At 40.5% G+C, this 25240-nt stretch overlaps 1 protein-coding gene across 2 annotated transcripts in view; it reads left to right on the top strand.

Annotated features, from left to right (window-relative positions):
* The window catches only part of cep89 (centrosomal protein 89), a 77959-nt gene extending 57082 nt beyond the window's left edge, over positions 1-20877 (top strand). For both annotated transcript variants that reach the window (XM_068318339.1, XM_068318340.1), the window contains one exon: positions 16998-20877. In XM_068318339.1, the coding sequence (XP_068174440.1) occupies positions 16998-17463 (466 nt within the window). In that variant the 3' untranslated portion in view covers positions 17464-20877. The remainder of the gene's footprint in view (positions 1-16997) is intronic.
* Positions 20878-25240: the final 4363 nt, after the last annotated feature.

Consider the following 25240-nt stretch of genomic DNA (forward strand, 5'->3'; position numbering starts at 1 on the left):
GGGAATGCCCCGCCCTACCCGGACATTGTGGTCGTAAAGTCGATCGGTCGTAAGTTGCACAGGTCGTAAGTCGGCGACTACCTGTATGTAATTTCCCTTGCGGATAAATAAAGTATACTTCTTCTTCTTCTAATTTTCCTTTCTCTCCTCTCCAATGCATACTGCCATCTTTCTAAATGTTCCTCCACCTGTTCCCTCCTTTCAGTGCAGATCACAATGTTGTCTGCAAACATCATTCCAGTCTAACTTCATTTGTCAGCCTATCCATCACCACTGCAAACAGGAAGGGGCTCAGGGCTGATACCTGATCAGTCCCACCTCTACCTTGAACTCCTCTGTCACACCTGCAGCACACCTCACCGCTGCTCTGCTGCCCTCATACATGTTCTACATTATTCTAACAAACTTCTCCGCCACTCCTGACCTCCTCAAGCAGGACCACAGTTCCTTTTTTGGGTACCCTGTCATAGACTTTCTCTAGATCTACAAAGACACAATGTACCTCCTTCTGACCTTCTCTCTACTTCTCCATCAACATCCTTAAAGCAAATAATGCATTTATGGTACTTTCCCTTGGCATGAAACCAAATTGTTGCTCGGAAATACTCACTTCTATTCTCTAGCCTCTACTACTTGTTTCCACAACTTGTTTTGTGTGACTCATCAACTTTATCGCTCCATAGTTCCATCAACTCTGCATATTACCTGTGTTCTTCATAATGAGCACTCAAACACTGTTCTTCCTTTCCTTGGGCATCTTCTCACCCGCTAAAATCCTGTGAAACAACCTGGTCAAAAACTCCACAGCCACCTCTTTTAGATGCTTCTATACCTTCAGACCAACTGCCTTCCCGTTCTTCATCCTCTTTAGTTCTAACTTCACTCTTGCTAATCACTGGTACTTCCTGGTCCATCACACTTGCATATTGTACTTTACTTTCTCTCATTTTCCTCATTCATCAACTCCTCAGAGTATTCCTTACATCTACCTAGTACACTGATGTCACCAGTTAGCACATTTCTATCTCTATATTTAATCCCCCTAACCTGCTGCACACATTTTCTCATCTCGATCCCTCTTTGGGATGGCCAACCTGTAGAGATCTTTTTCTCCTTCCGACGTCTCCAACATCATATGCCTCTTCTTTGGCCTCTAAAACGTCCACTTTTGCTCTACGTTGCATTTCAATGTGTACTTGCTTCCCCTCCTCAGTCCTTTCAGTGTCCCTCATCTTCTTTGCAAGTACTCTCCTGTCTGTTTCTCTGATCACCTTGACTGTAATGGTCCAATTTTCTCCTGTCCACCAACAGGTTATCTCACCCCTTGTCTTAAAGTCAAATGGCAATTTTTTTTCTCAGTTTCCACCACATGGTTCTCTTTGTCTTCTTAATATTCTTCCCTACCACCAGTTTTATCTTACGCACCAATATTCTTGCTGTCTAGCTACACTCTCCCCTACTACTACCTTACAGGCACTGATCTCATTCAGATAACATCGTCTGCACAAATGTAATGCGCCTTTCCTGGATGCTAAACTTAACCATCACTTCTTTATCATCTCTTCAGTATTTCCTTGCCCAACATGTGCATTAAAATTTGCACCAACCACAAGTCTCTCTGTATCTCACTAACTTCTTTTTCATCCAGAGTTTTTCTTTGTCCTCCAGTTCATATCTTTTCTGTGGGCCATAATCACTAACAATATTATACATAACACCCTCAATTTCAAGTTTTACTCTCATCACTCGATTTGACACTTTTAACTTCAAAGACACTCTTAGCTAACTGTTCTTTTAAAATGACCCCTACTCCATTTCTCTTGCCATCAACACCATAGTAAATTAATTTGAATCCTGCTCATTTGCTTCTAGACTTCGACCTGCTCTCCTGCACACTCAGTAAATCTATTTTCCTCATGATCATCATGTCAATCAACACACTAGTTTTTTCAATCATAGTCCCCATAATGTAGCCGCAAGAGGGCACAACCCAGTGTCTTATTGTACCGGTCGCAAGCCCGGATAAATACAGACGGTCATTTGATGTAAAACTTTTGCCAAATCAAACCAAATATATGATTTCCATACTGGATCGGTTTGAGGCCTGGGTTAACAACGACCGCCATCGGTGCTGTTCACCTACAGGGTGCCGGTGGAAATTGGACTACTGGTGGTCGAGGAGGAGAGGAGGAAAGTGTGTTCATAGGAAGAGAGAGAAGAGGAACACCAAGAGTATAGGACTGAGAGTAGGGTCATTGAATGTTGGAACTATGACAGGAAAAGGTACAGAGTTGGTTGACATGATGCAGAGGAGGAAGGAGGAAGAGGAGGGAGGAAGACGTACTGTGTCCAGGAGACCAGGTGGGAAGGTAGCCAGGTTAGAAGATTAGGAGCAGGGTTCAAGTTGTTCTATCATGGTGTAGATAGGAAGAGAAATGGAGTAGGAGTAATCTTGAAGATTGTTAGCAATCTTGAGTTTGTTAGGAATGTCCTGGAGGTAAAAACAGTGTCAGAGAGAGTGATGAGTCTGAAGCTACGAATCAAAGGTGTGATGTTCAATATTTTTAGTGGATATGCTCCACAGATAGGATGCAAGCTGGAGGAGAAGCAGAAATTCTGGTTGGACTTTGATTAAGTGATGCAGAGCATACCTAGAAGTGAGAGAGTTGTTATCGGTGCAGACTTCAATGGACATGTTGAGGCAGGAAACAGGTCATGAGGAGGTGATGGGCAGGTTTGGCATCCAGGAACAGGAATGCAGAAGGACAGACGGTGGTTGACTTTGCAAAAAGAACGGAAACGGCTACAGTGAATCTTCCAGAAGAGGCAGGACCATAGGGTGACCTATAAGAGTGGAGGTAGGAGCACACAGGTAATGTACATCATGTGTAGACAGTTTAATCTGAAGGAGATCAGTGACTGCAAAGTAGTGGTAGGCGAGAGTGTAGCCAAACAGCATAGGATGATGGTTTGTAGTTGAAGCTAGACTAAGGACAGAAGTGAGCATTTGTGAGCAGCAGTATGGTATCATGCCAAAAAGACTACGACAGATGCAGTACAGTATTTTCCGCACTATAAGTCGCACTGGACTATAAAGCGCACCTTCAATGAATGGCCTATTTTAAACCTTTGTCATATAAAAAGTGCACCGGATTAGAAGGTGCATCTGATTATAAAGTGCACCCTCAATGAATGACCTATTTCAAAACTTTTTTCACAAATAAGGCCCACTGGATTATAAGGTGCACTGTCGGTTTTTGAGAAAATTAAAGGCTTTTAGGTGCACCTCGTAGTGTGGAAAATATTATATTTGCTTTGAAGATGTTGATAGAGAAGTAGAGAGAAGGCCAGAGGGCGCTGCATTGTGTTTTTGTAGACCAATATTCCTTAGAAGCATGTTTTTCCTTGTAATGGGGGAAACTGGAGAACCCAGAGAAAACCCATTGAGACATAAGACAGAGATAACATGCAAACAGAAAGGCCATGTTGGAATTCTTGGGTTTGAACCCATGACCTTCTTGCTGTGAGGCAGCAGTGCTAACCACTGCACCACTGTGCTGCCTCTTACATCTTTATCTTTCTTGTTCACTATGGTGGTGGACAGACTGACAGACGAGGTTAGACAGGGGTCTCCATGGACTATGATGTTTGCAGATGACATTGTGATCTGTAGTGAGAGCAGGGAACAGGTGGAGGAGAAGCTCGAGAGATGGAGGGACACAAGTGGAAGAGTGAGGTTACAGGGAGGAGATATCAAGAAGGTGGAGGATTTTAAGTACTTAGGGTCAACAGCACAGAGCAATGGAGAGTGTGGAAAAGAGGTGAAGTGTGTGCAGGCAGGATGGAACGTGTGGAGTCAGGTGTGATAGAAGAGTTTCAGCTAAAATGAAAGGAAGGTGTACAAAACTGGTGAGACCAGCGATGTTGTTTGGTCTAGAGACAGTTTCATTGAATAAAAAACAGGAGACAGAACTTGAGGTAGTAGAGATGAAGATGCTGAAGTTCGATTTGGGAGTGACCAGGATGGATAGGATCAGGAATGAGTATGTCAGAGGGACAGCACATGTTAGAGGTTTTGGAGATAAAGTCAGAGAGGCCAGACTGAGATGGTTTGGACATGTCCGGAGGAGAGACAATGGAATATATTGGTAGAAGGATGCTGAGTTTTGAACTGCCAGGCAGGAGGCCTAGAGAAAGACCGAAGAGGATGTTTATGGGGACAGGGTTAGATGGAGGAAACTGATTCGCTGTGGCGACCCCTGAAGGGAAAAGCCGAAAGGAGAAGAAGAAGTTCCCATGTTCAAAGTCACCATCTGCAGCCCTTGGAGATTTTTGTACCTCTTCTTTTTCTGTCTGAGAATCCGCTGTCTACCACGGCTCTCAGTAGCTGAATTTACATCTACCGCCTGTAGGTTAACAGTGACGGTGGCAGATGTTGTTAACCCAGGCCACAACCAATCCTTTATGGAATTCTTTAAATATTTGCTTATATTTGTTTGGCGAAGTTTTACGCCGAATGTCTTTCCTGCCATAATCTGCTGCATTTATCCGGGTGTGGGACCCTCCTACAGTCAACAGTGGCTTGTGCACCCATAGGACTTAATTTCTTTGCATTCTGTTTAAGGAGAGAAATTGTTCAGATTTAAAATGGAAAAATAAATCATCAATTTACTCCATACAGGTGCAATAAAATTAATTTGAAAAGGCACTATACATCTAAGTAGTTTGTATGCTAAAATAATGTAGCTTTCACCGCATCTGAGCTGGGTATGCAATGTGCCATGTATCATCAAGCGCTTACTCAGATCCAAAAAATCTAATTTATTGCTGCATGTTTCATTTTTCAGTTACAGTAAACAGATCTGTTTCACACACAGCAGTGGGAGCTCTGCTGAAATCCTTGTCAATTAATCTTAAATATATCATTGGTGGATTTTGTACAGACATAAATGCAATTGTAAGCGTTAACTTTGTATCAGTCCTCTCCAAGGAACCATCACCTTATCGTGGTGGAGAGGTTTGTGTGCCCTAAGGATCCCGGGGGTTATGTTGTCGGGAGTCTTGTACTCCTGATAGGGTCACCCAAGGCAAAAAGGTCTAAGGTGAAGGGCCAGACAAAGGATGGTTCCCGAAGATCCCATGAAAAACAGAAAAGGGAAAAATGTGGCCTTGCCCACAGGAAGCCCGGGGCCCAAGTCTGGAGCCAGGCCTGGACGGAGGGCCCATCAGCCGCCCTGTGCCAAAGGCACAGGGCGGGTGTGGGGATACTCACAAGCCCCCGGCTGAGCGCTGCTGTGTTGGAGTTTACCCCGGTGGATGAGAGGGTTGCTTCCCTATGCCTTAAGGCTGTGGGAGGGAAAACTGACTTTTATTTGTGCATACGCACCAAATATCAGTTCAGAGTATTCGGCCTTCTTGAGGTCCCTAAATGGGATCCTTGATGGGATCCCTGTAGGGGACTACATTTTTCTTCTTGGGGACTTCAATGCACACGTCAGCAATGATGTAGACACATGGAGGGGCGTGATTGGGAGGAATGGCCTCCCTGATCTAAACCCGAGCGGTGATATGTTGTTGGACTTCTGTGGTAGTCACGGATTGTTCATAACTAACACCATGTTCGAACACAAGGATGCTCACAAGTGTACCTGGTACCAGAGCACCCTGGGTTGGAGGTCAGTGATTGATCTTGTGATTGTATCATCTGACCTTCAACCGTGTGTTTTGGACACTCGGGTGAAGAGAGGGGTAGAGCTGTCAACTGATCACCACCTGGTGGTGAGTTGGGTCCGTTGGCGGAGGAAACCTTTGGATAGATTTGGTAAGCCCAAACGAGTAGTGCGGGTGAACTGGGAATGTCTGGAGGAGGACTCGGTCCACGAGGCCTTCAACTCCCACCTCTGAAGGAGCTTCTCGTGCATCCCTGTGGAGGTTGGGGGCATTGAACCTGAATGGTCGATGTTCAAAGCTTCCATTGTTGAAGCTGCAGCTGACAGCTGTGGTCTCAACGTCTTGAGTCAATCTCTCGGGGAAAAGTCGCCGAGGTAGTTAAACAACTTCACGGTTGCAAAGCCCTGGGGTGTTGATGAGATTCGCCCGGAAATGCTGTGGGCTCTGGGTGTTGAGGGGCTGTCATGGATGACACGCCTCTTTAACATTGCGTGGAAGTCTGGGACAGTGCCGAAAGACTGGCAGACTGGGGTGGTGGTTCCTCTTTTTAAAAAGGGGGACCAGAGGGTGTGTGCCAACTACAGGGGCATCACACTCCTCAGCCTCCCTGGTAAAGTTTACTCCAAAGTGCTGGAAAGGAGGGTCCGGCCGATTGTCGAACCTCAGATTGAGGAGGAACAATGTGGGTTCCGTCCTGGTCGTGGAACAGCGGACCAGCTTTTTACTCTTGCAGGGATCCTATAGGGGGCTTGGGAGTATGCCCATCCAGTCTACATGTGTTTTATGGACTTGGAGAAGGCATACGATCGGGTCCCCAGGGATATACTGTGGGAGGTACTGCGGGAGTATGGGGTGAGGGGGCTTCTCCTCAGGGCCATCCCATGCCTGTACGCCCAAAGTGAGAGCTGCGTTTGGGTTCTCGACATTAAGTTGGACTTGTTCTGAGTAGCTGTTGGCCTTCGCCAGGGCTGCACTTTATCACCAATTCTGTTCATGATTTTCATGGACAGGATATCAGGCGTAGTCACGGTGAGGAGGGGTTACAGTTTGGTGGCCTGAGGATTGCATTGCTGCTTTTTGCAGATTATGTGGTCTTGTTTGCATCATCGGCCTGTGACCTGCAGCACTCACTGGTCCTGTTTACAGCCGAATGTGAAGCGGCAGGGATGAGGATTAGCACCTCCAAATCTGAGGCCATGGTCCTCAGCAGGAAACCAATGGACTGCCTTCTCCGAGTGGGGGATGAGGTCCTTCCACAAGTGAAGGAGTATCTTGGGGTCCTGTTCATGAGTGAGGGAACAATGGAGCTTGAGATTGGAGGGACAATTGGGGCAGCAGGAGCGGTATTGAAGTCGCTTTACCGCACTGTTGTCACAAAGAGAGAGCTAAACCAAGAGGCAAAGCTCTCCATCTACCGTTTAATCTTCATTCCTACCCTCACCTATGGTCATGAGTGATGGGTTATGACCGAAAGAACGAGATCGCGGATACAAGCGGCTGAAATAGGCTTTCTCAGACGGATAGCTGGTGTCTCCCTTAGAGATAAGGTGAGAGACACTTCTGTTTGCGAGGGGCTCAGAGTAGAGCCGCTCCTCCTTCGCGTGGAAAGGAGTCAGTTGAGGTGGTTTGGGCATCTGGTGCGGATGCCTCCGGGGCGCCTCCCTAGGGAGGTGTTTCTGGCACGTCCAGCTGGGAAGAGACCTCGGGGCGGACCCAGGACCAGGTAGAGGGATTATATCTCAACACTGGCCTGGGAACGCCTTGGGATCCCCCAGTCAGAGCTGATGGATGTGGCCGAGGAAAGGGAAGTTTGGGGCTCCCTGTTGAAGCTGCTGCCCCCGCGACCCAATTCCGGATAAACGCTGGAAGATGGATGGATAGAGGAACTTTGTATCAGTTTGGCTTTACACAGGATGCAACAATACAATTATCATAAACAAGGCACAATACACAACCTCAACCTTCAATTCGAGTTAAATATCCCCCCTCTAAAGAAAGGAAAAATCTCTTTCTGCTTCATTCCTTTTTCTGATCCACTACCATTCTACCAAAGCTGCAACAGCACAGGTCCCAAGAGAGTTTGTTTGCTGCCTGCCCGCCTGCTTGTATCTCTATTTTCTTGAGAGGTATGATTGTACGTATAACACTGCCCAGGAGGGGATTGAGCTTTCAGACCACTTTTGCTCTCCCCATGCACATCTGCAAAACACTGAAAGATCTGATGCATATGAGGAAAGAGTGACCTTTTTTACGGTAGCAGAGATTTCTACTTTCCAAGCACCTGGTTTCTACTTTTTTTAACACCTGGTTATATATTTACAGTCCATTTTGAAACTGTCATGGAATTGAATATGATCACTATTCTGTGACAGATGCATCGTAATTGCTTTAAACCATTGTTGTAGGTGTGGATCATGTATGGATTGAATATTGCCAGATCTCATTTGAGTTAAGAATGATCATGTCTCTTTGCAATAAGTGTAAAATATTTGTTAGTTAAAGGAAAGTTAAGTTAGCATAGCTTGTCAAGATTTAGTAACTCAAACTATATGCTTTGGACTATAATACACTATAAATCTATTTATCAAAAAAAATGGTCTGTCAGCTGTTACTTTAGAACTGATTTCATTTGTTTTTTTCAAACATGGTGGAGCCTTTGGTAATTGCAGTGTTACTCGATCCTGTTTTCGCACCCTTGAAAGTAAGCATTGTGAATTCCTCACATCATTATATGTTAATGAGCTCACTCAGAACATCATGCATAATTAATAGTTAAAGCCCTTAAATGCAGATAAACACATTCTTGTAGAAATTATCCCTCAGTTCCCATGGGGTAGAGCAGTGTTTTTGAGTGTTACATCCAGCAGACCACTGTGGAGCAAAAGGTTGATAGCTTATGTTGTTTACCATGTCAATTGTTTGTTAGCACAGGTGATGCAATGCTTGTTAAGTGACCAAATCTTTTATAACTCACATACCTCTTTTTAATGGCTTAGTAGTTAGAAAACACCTCTTAATAAATATCAAAATAAATCATTACTTTGATTTATAAATATATGGTTCTGATACATGGAAATAGGATTTAAATAGAACCAACAATCACAATGATAATCCATAATCTGTTTTACTATCTTTCCAAGTGTTGCTGTGTAGATAGTAAAATTGATTAAATGATGAAGTTAACCACAGAGAACATTAAATGTCCATTGCTACGATACAGCAATACAGTTTATCTTGCAATTCAATAACAAAATTGAATTAAATTGTTAATAAAACATTGTTGTATAAAATGTAAATAAAAAAAGAAAATTGATATTGTTCAGGAACCAGCAACAGCAAATGGTTTCCCAAGCACAAGTAGTAATATAGTATAAATTATGCAGTCATTTGTTTCACCAAGTGGTGGCCTGGTGCTTGCTGAAGAATGATTGAGCCTCCTGAGAATATCCATTTCATACTGAGATTTGAAATAATTACCTGCTACCCATCCAGTCTTGTTTTGGACTGTTGCAAATTGTTTTTCAGACTTTTTATGACATTTTATGGAAATAAACTGCTCTCAGTGTCACGGGGTGTGAACAGGACCCAAGTGCAGCACAAAGAGACAAGACAGGAGTTAAGATCAACAGTGTTTATTTTCAGGCCGGGCAGACTGGGAATCAAACCTGGGTCTCCCAGGCGGCAGGCAGGCAGGCAACTACTAGGCTAGCAGAGCATGCTGGAGACACAATGGATCACTCCAGAGAAAGGGAGCAGGCAGGAGACGAGGTCAAAGGACAGAAGGCTAGTCAATTTCCCGGGGCTGGAACAGGAGGCAGAGTAGTTGGACAGGCGAGGGTCAGGTTTACCGGAACAGAGAGACGAGGCAGAATCCATGGATGAAGGGCAGGTAGGTTGGCTGGGAGGCAGACGAGAGGCAGAGTCCAGGGACGAAACAGGTCGTGATCGGGCAAGCAATCCAGAGTAGGACGCTGGAGAGTAGGACATGGGTCAATTACAATCTGGCAGAGACTGAGTGTGAGACATGGGTTTAAATACCAGACTGATTGCAGATGGGCTGTAGGTGTGGGTGATCAGCGGGAGGTGTGGTCAGGCTGGGAGGTGGGACAGTGGAAACTGGAGCAGACTGCAGGAACGGAGTGATCACAAGCTGCTCGTTTGGGGCGCGACCCCCTGTGCGCGACCCGACACTCTGCCTCCCCCTACTGTTTGTGATGTGTTACTAATAGCATGCCTACAGGCCCCCAGTGTGTTGTGTTCAGGGGTTTGTATTCAAAAAACTGTGTGTATGCATGACTAACAAAAAAAGACTGTAACCACATGCAAAAAGAGTGAAGAGTGTAAAGATAATTTCCCCACGTGTGGACAATAAAGTAGATTTAATCTTAATGACACTCAGAGAATGCCAATGGCATTCATTAGGTCTTTGCACTGAAAAGCAAAAGTCCCTTGACAGTTTGACCTTCATAGTACAAGAAAGTTCAAGAAAGCCAGTACTTCTATTGTCTTCTATTCTCCAGGTACTACATTCAAGTTTTATCACATTTTACACTGAAGGAATCAGCACATGTTCACAACAATTTCATCATAGTTCCAGTCTTTAGCATTATCTGAACATCTGAATCTGAACATTCTGTCTTACCAGATCTAGAATATTACTTGGATCCAGCTGGGAATTTCATATGTACAAGATGTTAAATTCCATTGTGTCATTTTACGTTCCTGTTTATCTATCCACATCTCCTCAAAAACTACCAGATTTCAGAGAGAATTCACATATACGTTCATACTTAAAATTGTGGATCACATATTTGTTTTCTTACTTAAGTTTATTTATTTATTTTTACATATTTAGGCATATTAACCTAAGTGATTTTCATGTATGATGGCTCCCTTGAACGAATTATGATTGTTATTGTCGACTAAATCAGCGCAACACAACATTTTCAAGCACTGCGTACATCTAGGTCTTTGGACACAAATTCTCTTCACATCAATGAATGGCAATTTCCAAAAAGTTCCAAATATTGCAAGCAAACATCTTGCTACTACCGCTTTTCCTGCAATGGGAATCCGTTAAAAATGTGCTCCTTTCACTCCAAAACATTTTATCATTATCTTCATTGTTTGTTCATAACTCTGTAATTCTGGTAACATAATGACAAACAAATCAATATCTACAAAAATATTACTGTACCTCCGTAATGAAGGTTGGTTTTTTTTGTTTTTTTTTTACAAAAAAGTCCATTGGGTAATCAGTGTGCTTCAAATCTATCACCTAACAATCACTATTATTTTAAATTCACTTGAAACCAAATGCTTATGGCGTTGTGTGCCTCTACTGATGTAGATTAATCATGGCACTGCAGTACATACTGGCACAAGAGACTGATTGATCCCTCATAATTAAATGATCCATTTTAACAGAATTATCCACTATAACATTGATGTTAATCTGGAATTTAAGCACCCTCTCTATATGCAAAAGACCGGTTAATCTGCCAATTAATCCAATAGCTGGCATTTTTTACATACAGTAATTGCCTATGCCAAAGAAAGCAATTGTGAACAAGCTAGAATCCCAGAATCATGGTAATGTCTTGTTTTAGTGCTTTACTGCTTTAACAGAAAGAACAAAAAATACCACATTATCTTGTTTTACCTAGTTAGTCTTCATTATCATTATATTTAACACATATATCAACCCATCTTTACCCTGTTCTAACCTTTAGGTGAAGATACAAGAAGTACATTCTCTTCAAACGAGCAGGCTGTGCACAGAATGCTTGGTGACTTCCCTTTGTCTTTTGTATTGCTCATAATTTATTTAAAATACAGTATTCTCCACGAGTAATAACCAACTAGCGGAATGAGAAATGGGGCAGCTAATTTCCTCAGTTGTGACCAGCTTACAATAGAAGCTTTAATGTATCACCTTTTTACAGTAAACAGCATGCGTAAGTAAATGTGTGCTATTTTATGGGTCATTTCAGTGTTAGCACTTCTAGTTGAGCCTGAAGAATTTTAATTTATATGTCCGATATAATTTTCTTTAGGGTGGGTTAATTTTATGAAACTTAGCTCTATTGCTTTGGTCAGCTATGGTGGATATAAAAAGTCTACCCACTTCTGTTAAAATGCCAGGTTTTTGTGAAGTAAACAAATGAGAACAAGACAAGTAATTTAAGAACAGTTATCCAGCTTTGTTGTAATTTAATGCACTGTAATGAAATCTTTCAGGGTAGGAAGAAAACTAATATAATGTGGTTACATTGGTATGCACACCCCTTTATACAGCACAGTAATGTATCTGTATTAAGAATTAGCACATTCAAACTGGTATGAGTTGGTACATACTGGCCATTATTCAAAGTGCCTCTGGTTAAACCCATATAAATTTCAGCTGTCCGAGTAAACTTTCTCTTTGCATCTTACATCAGAAGCTAAGGTCCTCAGAGACCCTGCAAATCTTCAGAGGTATCAGTCCAGAAAATGGTACAAAAGATTTTCAAGGCGTTAGATATATTGTGGAAGACAGTGAAGATGGTCATAATGAAGTGAAGACTTCCAAGAGACTTGCAGCTACATAAGGGGAGCTTCAGGAATTTTTACTAATTGCTGACTGTAGCACATGCAACAACGATTTCCCATATTCCTCACGTGTCTGAGCTATGCAGAAAACTGGGGTCTTAATCAAAATGGAGGTAATTATGAACAATCCCAAATACCTTTTAAAAATAAAGTGGAATTTCAACTTTAAGCCTGACAGCAATCCACACTTATATATACACGTGTGAATTACTAACACTAGAGTGTGCCACTAATTTCCCTTTGGGGATTAATTGAGTTTATCATTTTTTTTAAAAAAGAAGAATTTAAAAAAAATATATATTCAAATGTTTGTTTATCAGCTTCGATATATTGTTTTTGAACTGATAACGTTGCAGAAGCAGATGTTTTTATACTGTATCTAAGGTTTGGAATATTGTTGTTGCTATTGTGGGATGTTGTGTGTTAACATCCGAAAATAATAGAAAAACAATCTACTATTTTGTTGAGAGGTATAGTTTGTCTGTTAAGAAAATGAAAGCAATGTGGAAATGTGTTCACTGAATGCATATTGTGTGAAAGCAACATGAAATGTGTGTATGGTATGGCCCCAAAAGACCGATGCTGTGCTCATTGTGTTTAGAGTTTTGAAAATGTGACTGCTGTTTGGACAAACGCTTGTTAGCGACTGGGAAAAACTGTAATTCATATTTGAAGACAACCGATCTAAAAAAAAAAATTTTGCGAAATGAAAAGTCAAGACTGGCTGCAAAATCTAACAAATTTTTATGTTTAGCTTTCCAGTTTAGCAGATTTTTACATCCTGTGAAGCGGTGATGTATTGTAATTTAGTGTTTGTGTTTTCATCCGTCCACCAAATATCTTCACAACCGTTGCACATAGCAAGATGAAACAAAAAGCACGTTACTCGGGCGGCAAAGGGGGTGAAAATGAAATGATCATCTTGACCTTTAGATATTTTTGCACATATCTCAGGAACCCGATGAGATAGAAAGACGAAACAAAAGGTGATATATTCAGGGAAGCAAGGGGATGAAAATTAGATGACAACCATGACCTTGAAAAATGAGGTCAAGGTCACATTTTCACTTTTATACCTTTTTAGGTACACATCTCCGAAACCTCATGACAAATACAATGCACCAGTTACATGTTGGATCATGGGTCTTTTATTTAATGACCATGACCCATGAAAGTAGGTCAGGAGAATTTTTAGAATTCAGGGGTGTCGCGTCATGTTGCATTCTTTGACTGTCTTGTTGTATATGTATCTTAACAGCCACAAACACCTCCTTTTTCATTGGTGTGGCTTGTGTAAAAATCATGTGCATTAACCACAGTAACACTGCTAGACCACAGCAATGCTTATTTTACAGAGTACCATAACAGTGAAATTTGTTTTATCATAATCAGTGTCAATCTATCGAGTTCTCACTGCTTACATAAAGATGCAGCCTGCAAACTGAAAATTTCACATCAAACAGGTTTTATAAATTGATGAATTCCATTAGAAAAAACATATCTTCTAATATACCTCATAGTGCTCTATAGATTTGGTCTTCATAAAAAATGGCCAAATTTTTAAGAACTTGTATTGTAATTTCCTGTGTGATAACATGAGCCTGGACTTGTCTAACTTGACTTTCTTTTCTTTTCACGCATGCATGTACAACAAGGAGTGTAAAAGATAATTTCCCCGTTTGTGTGGACAATAAAGTGTGTTCAATCTTAATCTTTAAAAAACGAATTCCACGGACGCTCTTGTGTGCTGGAAAGTAGGCTATACTGTCATCTGGTGGATAAATAGGGTAATGGTACTACCACTGTCACAGCAGTAACATGACAATTTTATTGATTTTTTTTTATTGTGGATTCTTTTAATAGACTTTGTATAATTCTGTACGGTGTCCTTGAGTGCCAAGAAAGTGACCTTCAAATAAAATTTATTGTTATTATTATTATTGTTTGCAACAAGTATATACTGTATACACTATATTGCCAAAATCAGTCACCTGCCTTCACATACATATGAACTTCAATTGCATCCCTTTCCTAACCCAAAAGATTTAATATCTCAGTTCACATTTTCAAGCTACAACAGCTTCAACTCTTCTAGGAAAAATGTCCTCAAGGTTTAGGAGTATGTTTCTTGTGTTTTCTATCATTCTTCCAGAAGGGTATTTGTGATGTTAGATACTGACGTTGGATGAGAAGCTCTGACTCGGCTCAAATTCATCCCAAAGGTGATCTGTCGGGTTCAGCTCAGGACTCTGACGGCCAGTGAAGTTCTTCAACACCAAACTGACTCATTAAATGTCTTTATGGACCTTGCTTGGTGCGTGGTAGCTTCCTATCAGTGTACCATGCTAGAGGTCATTGAGCTCCTGACTTTCTGTCGCAAATGTTTGTAAAAGTAGTCTGGAAGCCTAGGTGCTTGATTTTGTACACTTGTGGCCATGGCATGGATTTGAACATCTAAATTTGAATTGTTTGGATAGCTGAGCAAATACTTGTGACTATATACTGTGATATTTATTAATGATCCTTCCAAAGACAAAAGTGTTTGTTTACTTGACCTATATAACCACTGTGTTGTGGAGTCTTTTAAATAATGAGACAACTGTCCTACTTTTTCTGCCCAATACCAATATTTTTCTACCCCACATAAAACCAGGTAGAGTGGCGGGCAGCTCCTTCATGGTATGCCCCAAATGAGCAATTTGGGGCATACCATGTCACCTCCCACTCTCAGCTCCCACTCTGTGTTTTTGGACAGGAGAGGGAATCGAACCACTGATCTTGAATCATGGGACGACCCGCTCTACTGCTCTACCACTGAGCCACTGCTGTCCCATACCTTTGTCACTATACTCATACTTTTATCACTACAACAATTCAAACACAGTACATCAGACACCTTCAGAGTTATAATTGCATATTTTTTTTGCATTTCAGTATGAAGTAAAATTGTGTATAAAATCTGTGTTCTTTCTTTTCTTGTGCAATATGTATTATATTGATGATTTCATTGATTGATTGATACAGCTAGTAGCAGATCAAACAAAACTTTTCAGTGTGCATAAGAAAGGGAAATCAGTCAATACTAATCTCAAAGAAATTTGAGCAGGTTCTTGGCATTTACATGTTCATGTGTTATGTTAAAATTCCCAATGTCAGAGCCTATTGCTAATACTGCTTTACTATCAAGACCCCCTCAGTGTGTCTGAAGATGCAAAGAAGGATAAATTGCAGAAACTGAAGCCATGCCTCGAAAACATTTTCATATGTGTCCTAAAGAACATGACGCAGTGAACATCTACACGTCAGCAAACCCACCCAAACGGGGATTCAAAATGTGGGGATGTGCACGACAGAGTGGTTTCCTGAGTGGTTTCCTGTATGACTCTGATATTTGTCTAGGAAAGGTCTGAGCTCAGCGTGAGTGGAGATTTTGTTCAGAACTGCATGTAATGCCCAATGTATCATTTATGATACAATTTTTTTCTTTTTAAACATTTTATGAAAGCGCCTGATGGAGGTTCCAGATTCACGAAATCAGATTTTTTTCTCCATTATTTCTGAGGTCAGACATTACAAGGTTGTGAATACGAGCTGAATTAATTCTTGAGCAGTGGTGTCATATTGATGGTATAAGGGAAGTTTATTACAGTTTTTTCCAGTCGCTATCAAGCGTTTGTCCAAACAGCAGTCACATTTTCAAGACTCTAAACACAATTAGCACAGCATCAGTCTTTTGTGGCCATACCATTTACACATTTCATGTTGCTTTCACACAATATGCAGTCAATGAACATATTTCCATAATGCTTTCATTTTCTTAACAGACAAACTATACCTCTCAACAAAATAGTAGATTGTTTTTCTATTATTTTCGGATGTTAACACACAACATCCCACAATAACAATAACAATATTCCAAACCTTAGATACAATATAAAAACCTGTGCTTCTGCAATGATATCAGTCCAAAAACAATATATCCCAGCTGATAAACAAACAATTGAATATTTATATATTTTTAAATTCTTCTTTTTTTAAAATTTTATAGACTCATTTAATCCCCAAAGGGAAATTAGTGGCACACTGTAGTGTTAGTAATTCACACGTGTACCTACCCCTGTATGCATGCAAGGGTAGGTAGAATGGCAGGCCACTCACTTACGGTGCGCCCAAATGAGCAACTTCTAAGGGTGACGGCGCCTTGTTCAATGGTGCCTTGGCAGTGCTCCAGAGGTGAGCTGACACCTCCCACTGTCAGCTCACACTCCGGTTATTTTTGGGCGATAGTGGGAATCGAACCATCGATCTTGGAACATTGGACGACCCGCTCTACCACTGAATCACTGCCCCCCCATTGACACACAGCTGATCATTACCAAGGGTGGATGTGGCATACCCAGCAGTTCTATCCCAGGGGCATCGCCTCGGATGATATCAGATATCGTAGAGATCAGAGACAGTAATTTTGTGTTTTTTTACGTAAGGCCCCCGTCACCCCCCTTTTTTTCTGGGCGTTTTGCTGTCAATGTTTTTTGTTTTTCAGAACGTTCTTGTGTGTTTTCATGAATATTTTGTTCACTAAGCTTTTTCTGTACTATCATATTGTAAACAGTATTTTTACTGTACCCACTGTAATTTCTCAAATGTTAATGATACCCAGTATTTTGAAACCTGGTGTATTTTGATTGACTGCATGTATCTTATGAAGTGAAAACAAGCATTATTGTTTGACACAGAAACTTGATTTTGAGTCGGATATCCAGTGTTTTCAAAGTCAAGTCGAAGTCGGTTTGGAGTGAACCTTATGCTCGTGCGGTGGCCGCGGACAGCGGGGAGCCCAGCGAGCAGGAGACTCCATCGGTGGAGCAACAGGTGGCTTCCTATCTCCAGAGCAGGGGGATAGAGTTGGACCGGGAGCACATCGAGGCGTGTCACCCACTACCAGTGAGGAACGAGAGACCATCAGCACTCATCATAAGGTTTACAAATCGGGAAAAGAAAATGGCACTACTGAAACAGGGGCGCAAACTAAAAGGAACAAATGTATTCATAAACGAGCACTTGACAAAGAAAAATGCCGACATCGCCAGGATCGCACGACAACTGAAAAAACAAGGCAAGATTCAACAAACCTGGGTAACAAACTGTAAGATCTTCATCAAACTAAATAATAACCGGAGGCAGCAAAAGTATTGGTGGTGAAGTGCATAGAAGACCTTGAACAGTATCGACATTGATGCAGCTTGTGACTCCTCATCATCATAATGCCAAACAAACCAGGAACACAAACTACACCAAGCACCAATTTGGACATGAACATCTTACAGAAGATCCTACAGCAACAACACGTAGAACTGGAAACGTGTGAGTATCAAGAGCACACCACCACCACAGACACTGAAATAGACCCTGATAATCATTTCCTCTCTGCCATTGTTAAAAACTGTAATTATTTCACCCAAGAACATTATGAAAACAGTGTAGATTCAGCAGATAGCCTGTCAATAATCCATTTTAATAGTCGAAGCATGTACATGAATTTTGAGCCTATCAAAGACTACCTGCAACATTTCACTCGTCCATTTAGTATCATTGCAATAACTGAAACCTGGTTCAATGATGACAAAGGTATTGATTTTTGTCTTAATGGCTATGAATTAAGATATATATAAACAGAGTAGGCAAAACAGGAGGGGGGGTTGCCTTATACGTTCACAGATCTGTTAAATTCAAAGTTTTGGCTAATATGACAACAGCTGTGGAGGGATTATTTGAATGTTTAACAGTGGAAATTCTAAATGATAAAAAGACAAATATCATCATGAGTTGTGTAAACAGGGCACCTGGTTCAGATATAGAAACTTTCACAGACTGGATTGGTGAACTATTTTCAACTGTCAAGCAAAAACACATATTTATCTGTGGTGATTTTAACATTGATTTGTTAAACCCAACCAAGCACAAAACAGTTGATGACTTCACTGACACAATGTACAGCTTGTCTCTGTATCCAACTATAACAAAACCGAGCAGAATAACGTCACATAGTGCCACAATCATTGATAACATCTTTACTAATATTATGGGAAATCAAATCACTAGTGGCCTATTTGTATGTGACATAACTGACCACTTACCTGTTTTTACTTTGTATAATGGCAATTTCAAGAAAACTAAAGACATTATGGCAAAAATCTCCAAACGAATTTTAACTGATGAAACGATCCAAGCCCTAAACAATAGTTTGGCGCTCCAGGATTGGACTTCAGTGTGCAGTGACCCTAATGTGGACAGTGCTTATTGTACTTTTTTAGATGCCTTCACTTCCATGTATAATAATCACTGCCCTGTGAAAGAATATGTTACGAAGGAAAAATATCACAAAAGCCCTTGGATTACCAAAGGAATATTGAATGCCTGTAAAAAGAAAAACAATCTTTACAAATCTTTTCTCAAAATAAAAACAAAAGAAGTGGAACAAAGATATAAGAAGTACAAAAATAAATTAATTGATATCATAAGAACAAGCAAATGATTATACTATCAAAAAAAGTTGCATGAAAATAAAAACAACATAAAAGGAACTTGGAATGCTTTGAATAGCCTAATCAAACAAAAATCCTCAAAGTTGACATACCCTGATTACTTTATTGATAAAAATGGTGAAGATTATAATATGAATAATGTAGTAAATAAGTTCAACAAATTTTTTGTGAATGTTGGCCCTAAGTTGGCTGGTGATATTCTTCATAGTGGAATTGCAAAGTCAACTATTGGAAATAATGCCTTTTCATTCTTCCTCTCAGCTACAAATGAGCAGGAAGTGACAAAGATCATTCAGAAGTGTAAGAGTAAGTCCTCCACCGACTGTCATGACATTAGCATGTCAGTGGTTAAAAAAATTATACTAAATATTGTCAAACCTTTAACTTATATCTATAACTTGTCATTCCAGACTGGCTGTTTTCCAAGCAAAATGAAAATTGCCAAAGTAATTCCACTCTTCAAAAATGAAAACAAACATACATTTAATAATTACAGAACAATCTCACTTTTGCCTCAATTTTCAAAAATTTTAGAGAAACTCTTCGACACTCGACTTGAAAAGTTTCTTGAGAAACATCACATAATTAATGAAGGTCAGTATGGTTTTCGAACCAAAAGAACTACAGCAATGGCAATAACAGAAGCTATTGAAGAAATAACTAATGCACTGGAGCAGAAAAAGTATGCAATTGGTCTCTTCATTGATCTGAAAAAAGCATTTGATACTATTAACCACGTAATATTACTAAATAAAATGGAAAGATATGGATTTAGGGGGTTGGCTGGGGACTGGTTAAAAAGTTATTTAACAGGGCGGGTACAGTTTGTAAAAATGGGTCAACATTCATCAGATGTACTTGGCATTGCTTGTGGTGTCCCCCAGGGGTCAGTGTAGGGGCCCAAACTGTTTAATCTGTACATAAATGATATATTTAATACAACCAAAGTCCTGAAACTCATACTATTTGCAGATGACACAAATATATTTTACAGTAGTGATGATTATTTTGAGCTTGTAAACACAGTAAACAGGGAACTAAACACAATAAAATATTGGATGGACTCAAATAAATTATCTTTGAATATAAATAAAACCAAGGTAATGATGTTTGGAAATCGCAACATAATGTCTGAACAAAAAATAAGTATTGATGGCAATACATTTTTAGGAGTTATTATTGATAGTAAATTGTCATGGAAACCCCATGTCAGACACACAAAAACAAAAATCTCCAAAACCCTCTCAATTATAAATAAAGCAAAACAATACCTTGATGGAAATGCACTCCGTACTTTATATTGCACCTTGGTCCTCCCATACTTTACATATTGTATTGAAGTTTGGTGAAATACTTACCAGAACACAATTAATCCTCTGATCATACTACAGAAAAGAGCAGTGCGGATCATTCACAAGGTTGGTTTTCTTGAACATACTCATAACCTGTTTACGCAGTCAAAGTTGCTAAAATTTCATGATCTTGTACAATATAATATACATCAATAGTTTTATATAAAGCATTCAATAAATTATTACCACCAAACCTCCAACGATTTTTTATAACTCCAGTCAGGGCTCACAACTTGAGAAGGTTTGGATATTTTTTATTGCAGAAAGCTCAAACCACATGCAAACGTTTTTGTGTGTCTGTGTGCGGAGTGAAACTCTGGAACAATCTGGACTTACAACACAAGCAATGCAAAAGTACAAATCAATTCAAACTGCTTTATAAACACCATCTCTGGTCAAAATATAGAGATGAGGGTCGTTAACTCAAACTGCTATTCTGTTTGTTAACATGTGCTCAGTGTTTCTTGATCATCATCGGTATTTGTTAATTACTGTTGTTGGCATTTGTCCATTACCGTTGTTGGTATATTGTACATTACCATTGTTGGTATATCGTTTGAATCTTCGAAGTATGAGTGAAGCCCAGTGTGTTGACCTCTGAATCAGGAACTGGGGTGGGATTACATAAGTTTTTCTTCTTCCCACTCCCTTTCAGGCAAAATTGTACTGTTGAGATATGATCTTTATTTATTATTTGCTTATTTAATTATTTTGTTGTTGTTGTTTTTTGTTTTGTTCTTCCTTGCCTTGCCTGAAATAAATGAATAAATGAAATGAAATGAAATGAAGTCAGCTTTATTGTCAAATGTACCATATATGCATGACATACAGCACAGATGAAATTGCAGTCCTCTCTGACCCACGGTAGACAGTACAACAGGCAGTACAACATAGACAGTACAACAGGCAGTACAACACAGGTACTGTGAGGTTTTGGTAAAGTGTGTGTGCAGAAATAGGTGTATTCTATTTTGAAATGAAGAGCTAGTGTTTATTTAACACAATGTGCTTTTGAGAAGACAATTAACCATTTGGACAACTGTGGTTTCTAGGTGGGAGCCTGTGTTAAAAGTTTAGAAAATGTGACTACTGTTTGGACAAACGCTTGTTAGCGACTGAAAAAAAAACTGTAATAAGTAGGATTAGGTGTGAAATGCATGACCCGAAACTGCTGGTAACATAATGTCAGAGTGTGGAATGAAAATATGAACAATTAAGTCTGTAATATTTATAAGACAGCATTTCACAAGATGTCATATTTTAAGACCAACAGATGACAGTGAGGGTTCAATTGCAATCATCTTTATAAGTAAAGATATCCTATTTAGACTCATATTGTTCCTTAGCTTCTATTACTGGTGATATTTGTGATGGAGACATAGAGAAGACAAGTGGAGTGGGTGTGAGGGTCTGGAACATAGCCGTTTCTTGCAACTATGGTAGCACATGTTGATCAAAATAGAAAAAAAAAGTTAATAGTTGTTAGTAATTACTAATAAAATGAAAACACTGAAAGCAATAATAACAAAAATGTAGTAGCGACAATGATAATGATGTTGTCAGTTTTTGTCAGCCATCATTCCAGCAGTTCATTGTGCCATGGTAACCAGCAGGATATAAAGTCAAAGATAAATTAGTAAAATAAACTAATAAAACTACGCGTGGAGAAGAAGAGTGGGAGATGGAAAGAAGATGGTCAAAGACAAATTACGGTTGGTATAACGTCCAAATCATCACCTTTTGTCCTGGTATCACTCACAAAAGGTTTCAAATGTGCCCACACAGCATAGTCATCGTGATGAAAATAGCCAGAGATGTTGGCCTAGGTGTGACAACACACAAGTGCGGTTGCTGGCCTGTTTCCGGCTGCCACCAAAATAAACAAGTAAGTCAGAGACCGCAATATAACGCGACACCACTGAATCCAACATTTTACCCAGAGCTACAAATTTTTGTGGCTTCCTGAAACTGTTTTTTTTTGTTTTGTTTGTTTTTTGATTATATCTCATCAGGTTTTAGAAATGTGCACCTAAAAAGGTATGTAGGGCGCCATCGTTCCTCACAGGTAATGCGTTCCAGGAACCACACGTGATTAACGAATTCTGCCATAGAGCGGAAAACTATTTATTTTATGATTTACTGTAATTTAAACATTTATAAACCCTCCCCATACCGATATTAAACCACCTTCTATCTGTATTACCTTTTCCTACATTCTTATCGACTGTTTAAAGCACTTTTGTGTCTCACGGAAGCCCGGGAGTCACAGAACTTAGTGCATTCCAGGTGCCGTCAGACAACAGAATGTGCGTACGGTATCACATGACTGCCTTAAAAAAATCCACAATGAGTACAAAAGTTGAAATTTCACCTTGACGTAGTTTTCTCAAGGTTAAGGTCATCATCTCGTTTTCATTCCCTTTGCTGCCCGAGTAATGTGCTTTTTCTTTCATCTTTCTATTGAAGCGGAGTCCAACCTACTAGCTCCTCAGTGCGTTCGATGATCAGGGCAGACAGATGACTCTTGAGACGATGGTTGGAACTTCACGGTACTTTACTTACAGAGCTCCGGGTCGTTCTCCAATACTACAGAACAATGGTGAATGCGGTACGAGAAGGACAAATTCTTATTTCAAGACAGTGGTATTTATACTGTTGGAGACAGGCATGGTGTCACATGACTCTTTTACAGGGATGCAATTAAATTCAAAAGGGACAGTCTGAGAAACAAATAGTGAATGCATGATAACCTCAAGGTCCATAAAATACATCTTCAAAAGCTAGTAAACTGAGGTTATTTAGCAAGTGTTTGTATCCTGTGAGCAGACCTCATTTACAGTTGAACAAAAGAACCAAGTGTGTGTGGGGGGGAGTAAATCCTGTGGAAGGATTTCACCATATGTTCTTCTAACCCTAAAGGTTAGAAGGTCTTGGAATGTTATCAGTATTTCGTATGCAATAAACCTGAGCAATAGACCAGAACAACAACCCTGGAGAACAAACCTGAGGGTGAGAAAATGACCAAAGGATTTAAATGCTTTTCCCACATAAAGACCTGAACAATGAAATTAAAATTTCCTTCACTATCTATAACGGTTGTGAAGATATTTGGACGGAGAACACACTATTATGACCCTTAGCTCGTGGTGGAAAAGGCCACGCAACATGAAACCAGATTTAGATGTTTTAAAGTAAAAAGTTATTTATTAATAAAATGTAGTTTAACTGATAAAGAAACAAAAAACACGAGGTATAAAAATTAAACTAAGACGGACCGGTGCTGCTCAAAACAAATAAAAAATCTAACAAAAGGAGACTCACAATGGAGCCAATACTTTCTTAATAATAAACACTAACAAGCAAGGTGGACAAAACCTATACTCTGAACAGTTACTCGGTCGATTTACTAAAAAAACAAGAATAAATACAAGGGGGAGTCAGCACCCCTAAGCCTAGTGTTTTCTAACATAAAAACAACCTACTTGTCAGTATTTAAAACGTATCCCTGGCCTGTGTCTTCACATAACTCCTAGTCATCTATCCTCTAAGTGCCTCAGTTAATTCATAATCAAATAATAGTCACACAAAATCGAGAGACACGTGGCGAGCTGTGTGGCTAGAGTGGTAGCTGCCCCAACTGTCACGCTCGTGGGGCTCTTAAAGCTGAGGCTCTGGCTGCATTCCAACGATTGGTGGACGGATGCTGGATGAGACCAATCACCAGGCCGTAACTCTGCAGGAGCGAGAAGCCGAGATCCACACCCCCTTCAGTCGGATCCACTCACGAGCTGGGGGTGACACACCGCACATTACATAATTCAAACAATGTAGAGGGTTAAACAATGAGTGTACAGCAGGGGTCTTAGCACCCCTCCCCTTAAGATGCAAACCAATAGGTATTGCCATCAAATATCAAACCTGGACAATGCGTCTGCCATTATGTTATTTGGCCCCTTTTTGTGGCAGATATCAAGGTTGTAATCTTGCACAATCAGAGCCCACCTCATGAGCCCTTGGTTAGGGTTGTACATGCAGGACAGGAAAACAAAGGGGTCATGATCAGTCGGGACTACAACTGGCTAAAGATTAACGTACATACTCTTTGAAGTGTTGAAGTGCTAACAAAGCAAGGGTTTCTATTTCAAAAGTAGAATAATAAAACTGGTGCTTGTGGAACTTTCGTGAGAAGTAACACACAGGAACTGTGGCGACATTTACCTTGTGGAAATCAGTAATAAACCGGGGAGACTCACCAGATTTAGCTTGTAAGACGCAGGAACTTCAAGGGTTGGAGCTGGGCTTGGCCAACCTGTACTGCAGGGGATACTCTGCCTCAGTTCTCATCAGTGCATGCTTTTGTTGGATTAACACGATAAGGATGTGCCCTGATCAGTTTGGATTACACGCGGGATACCAAACGTGGAATTAAACTTTGTTAAAGCTTGGACTACAGATTTAGATGTTATCTTTGGCAAAGGGACGGGTTCAGGGAAAGGAGTGGCAGAGCACATGATGGTGAGTAGGAACTGATTCCCGTATTTTGTCCGAGGCAAAGGGCCAACACAGTCCACTAATATCCTTTCAAATGGCTTTTCCATTGTAGGTATTGGGTGCAATGGGGCTGGCGGGATGGTTTGGTTTGGCTTCCCCGCAATCTGACAAAAGTGGCAACTACGACAATATTTAGACACATCACTTTTCAAACCGGGCCAAAAGAAATGCTTGAGGATGCATTGATATGATTTAGTTACACCTAAGTGTCCCAACCACTGGCTTTTGTGTGCTACAGACAAATGTGCAGGCAGACAAATGTGTTGTCCCCTCTGTGCAGGCACAGAGGGGACAACTATCTGGTCTACAGAGTTTAAGTCAGAATCATTAGCAGCAGGAGACCATTTTACGTCCCAAGACAACATTATCAAATACAGATGCTACTTTTGCACCACTTGCTTTGTCAGCACCTACCACACTGCCGAGGCATTTTTTAGTGTCGGGTCAGCTCTTTGAGTGGTGCACAAACATTTGCGGTTTACCAGGAGCATAATGCCATCACAGGGTGGCATATCTAGGCTGGTGATGCGA

Source organism: Antennarius striatus, chromosome 1 (assembly GCF_040054535.1).
Source record: "Antennarius striatus isolate MH-2024 chromosome 1, ASM4005453v1, whole genome shotgun sequence".
NCBI lineage: Eukaryota > Metazoa > Chordata > Actinopteri > Lophiiformes > Antennariidae > Antennarius > Antennarius striatus.